This window comes from Propithecus coquereli, unplaced genomic scaffold, assembly GCF_000956105.1.
Source record: "Propithecus coquereli isolate 6110/MARCELLA unplaced genomic scaffold, Pcoq_1.0 Scaffold14, whole genome shotgun sequence".
NCBI classification, from domain to species: domain Eukaryota; kingdom Metazoa; phylum Chordata; class Mammalia; order Primates; family Indriidae; genus Propithecus; species Propithecus coquereli.
In genome coordinates, this window is record NW_012138302.1 from 8826775 (window position 1) to 8829999 (window position 3225).

At 34.9% G+C, this 3225-nt stretch overlaps 1 protein-coding gene across 1 annotated transcript in view; it reads right to left on the reverse strand.

Annotated features, from left to right (window-relative positions):
* Window positions 1–3225, reverse strand: part of HOOK1 (hook microtubule-tethering protein 1) — an 83391-nt gene that overhangs the window by 37843 nt on the left and 42323 nt on the right. Inside the window, exon 7 of the mRNA XM_012639333.1 lies at window positions 52–139. Within this exon, the coding sequence (XP_012494787.1) occupies window positions 52–139 (88 nt within the window). The remainder of the gene's footprint in view (window positions 1–51; window positions 140–3225) is intronic.

Consider the following 3225-nt stretch of genomic DNA (forward strand, 5'->3'; position numbering starts at 1 on the left):
TTTCAGTATTTTGACTATTAAAAAGAAGTTTCTAAATCTAATGAAATTCACCTGTTTGGTTTAGGTGATCCTGCTGTACTTGGGAACAACGAAGCTCTTCATTGGTTTCTTTCAGAGTATCACGCTGCTCTATTAGTCTCTAAAAAAGAATTGTTGATATTAGGAAAGTATTTAATTCTGCCCATAAGCAATGTACTTCACACTTACAATAATTTATCTTAACAAGTTAGTATGATAATTGTTTAGTTAATTAAAAAATACAATGTTTTAATTTTAAGAGGCTCATTTTCTCTTGCATAAGTTACATAAACAATAGTCTTTATACAACATATGGCTTGTAATTTCCCCATCAGATAGTTTAGCTTTGAAGAGAATGAATGCAATTATGCCAGAGAGTACAAATTTGCAACTGTAAGGTAATAACAGAGCTTGGACTTCAGAGGCATAAGGTTTGAATTCCATGGTTTGAATTCCAGTTTCACCACTTCCTAGCTATATTATCTTGGGCAAGTTAACCTTTTGGATTCAGTATTCATATCTTCAAAACGGGAATACTGATACACAAATCCACGCATTTGTGTTTTGAGTAACAAATAAGGTAGTTTGTCAAGGATCCAGAATATAGTTTGGTGTGTAAGAGATGCTGGAGAATAGTTACTTTTTTTTACAACTGTGAAATTCAACAGCAAGAAGGATAAGTAGCATCCTGGCAATATGAATTTATGAAAAAACATCATTGCCTAAGGACAGCATACTATTAATAGTACTTCATATCACTGACTACTTCATTATACAGCTTACACAATGACAAACTTCTATGTTTTGGATAAAGACTCACATTTAAGTCATTTTTTCCAGAAGCTGAAAAGTATTTCTGAATGTAAATCACATTTTAAATGTTGTATTTCAAGTCAATAAATAAAACCCTAATTAGTCCATTATGTGGTCCAAATCAGTAAATTGGCAACTGATTCAAGGGGTCCTTAGGTTGGAGTTCACAGATGCCCCAGGGATCTCGGAACCCTTTAAGTTATAACTAAGGGCAAGCACAAAGACTTGTGTAAATCTGCTCCTCCATGAATGCAATGCAGACACTAGCAAATACATCAACATCAATTTTTTCAGAACTCTGGAGATAAACCAAAGGCCTGCAATAATCTGAGGAGCATTTATTAAAGTAAGCCTGCTAAATCGTGGTTAGAACAGTAAGCTTTTTGTTCTTTTAACTTGCCTTGCTACTATTCCCCTCTCCACAGCTCTAAAGTAGTCTAGAAAACCAGCAGCCTCTCAATCACCATAGCTGTGAAAAACAGCAACTTTAGCACTAACAGAAGGGGCAGGATGAATATGGAGCTTCTCTTAAAAAGCCCATCTTCAGAGAATTGTCACTATTTAACCTGTCTTGCAGCTCCCTGAAGAAACCTTTATATCGGGACTTTTCATGACTTGACCCGATTCAGTGGTTACTCTACAGGAAAAGCCCTACAGTATTCCCACAGCATTTGTCACAATCGTCAGCAGTTGTTTACCACCACAGCCGCTGAAGGCTGTGATACCAGTTGGGGCAAAAAATAGCCTGGTCAAAAATTTACAAGAAAGATCTGAGGAACAGGATGCCCACAGGAGGCTTTGAAAAACTCTGACATGTTCCTGGAGATCTAAGAGGCCAGCTATGTGTAGGGCTGTGTACATGCCCAGAAAAGACATGAGAGGACCCCAATGTCTCAGCTCTAGATAAACTGTATGCCCTGTGCAAATAGGAAATAAAGACGAAGGCAGAGTTTTAAACTATCTGAACAATAAAGACGTTTTCTAACACACACACTGAGTCCTCTGGCAAAGGCTGTGAGAGTTACTGGCTCAACACATTCATGATAGTCTCTGAGCAATCATGAACTAACCATAAAAGTAATTGAGCGGAGACTTCCATGGCTATGCAATACAAAGAATACAGGCTTTACAGAATTGGTCCAAAAAAGTCATTTTAAAAAATGAAAAACAGCAATAACAAACCCTGAGGTTGGGAGAAATCTGATTTCCAGATTTGAAATGTTATATTATTTTAAATGTCAGATAGTCAACAAAAATATAAAGCACAAAAACAGGATAGCCAGGGGGAAAAAAGCAGTCCACAGAAACAGCAAATAAGGTGATCTAGTGGGTGGATACACTACACAAAGTGAGTTATTATAAGTATGTTCAAGTTTAAAGAACTAAAGCAAACCATGCATAAAGAATTAAAAGAAATTATGACAATTTCTCAATACAGTGTAAGAGAATTTATAAAAAAGAACCAACTAGAAATTCTGAATTGAAAAATACAATAAATAAAATAAAAAATTTACCAGATGGACTCACCAGATTTGAGCTGAAGAAAAAAAATCAAGAAACTTGAAAATAAGACAACTAAAAGTATCCAGTCAGAAGACTAAAAGAAAACAATTAAAAATGAAGAGAGATTCAGAGATCTGTGAAACACCATCAAGTGTACCAACATATATATAATGGGAAACCCAGATTGAGATAAGAGAAAAAGAGAAAAAAGAATATTTGAACAAAAATGGCTGAAAACTTTCCAAATTTTATGAAAAACAATCTACACGTCCAAGAACTTCAATGGACTCTAAATACTATAAACTCAAAGGGATCCACACCTAAACACATCAGAATCAAACTGTTTAAAGACAAAGACAAAGGGAGACTCTTGAAAGCAGCAAGAGAATAATGCATCATCACATAAAAGCACCCTTAATAAGATCAATGGCTGACATCTCATCAAACAATGGAGGCCACAACACAGTGGGAAGATATAAAGTACTACAAGAAAAAGACTGTCAAACAAGAATTGTATATCCAGCAAAATATCCTCTAATATGAAGAGGTTAAACAAACAAAATAAAACAGAGAATTTATCATTAGCAGACCTACTCTACCAAAAAAAAAAAAATACACACACACACAGACACACACGCGTGCGTGCGCACACACACACACACACACAAGTCCTTCGAGTTGAAATAAAAGGATGCTAGAGTGTAATTTGAATCCAAACAAACAGCACCAGCAGAGGTAATTATATACATAAATATGGAAGACACATTAGTGTATTTTTTACCTTTTCTATTCTTCAATCTGATTTAAAAGACAATAACATAAAGCATTAATTATAAAAATGTGTTAAGTACATAGTGTATAAAGATATGATTTGTATGACAATAACAGCAC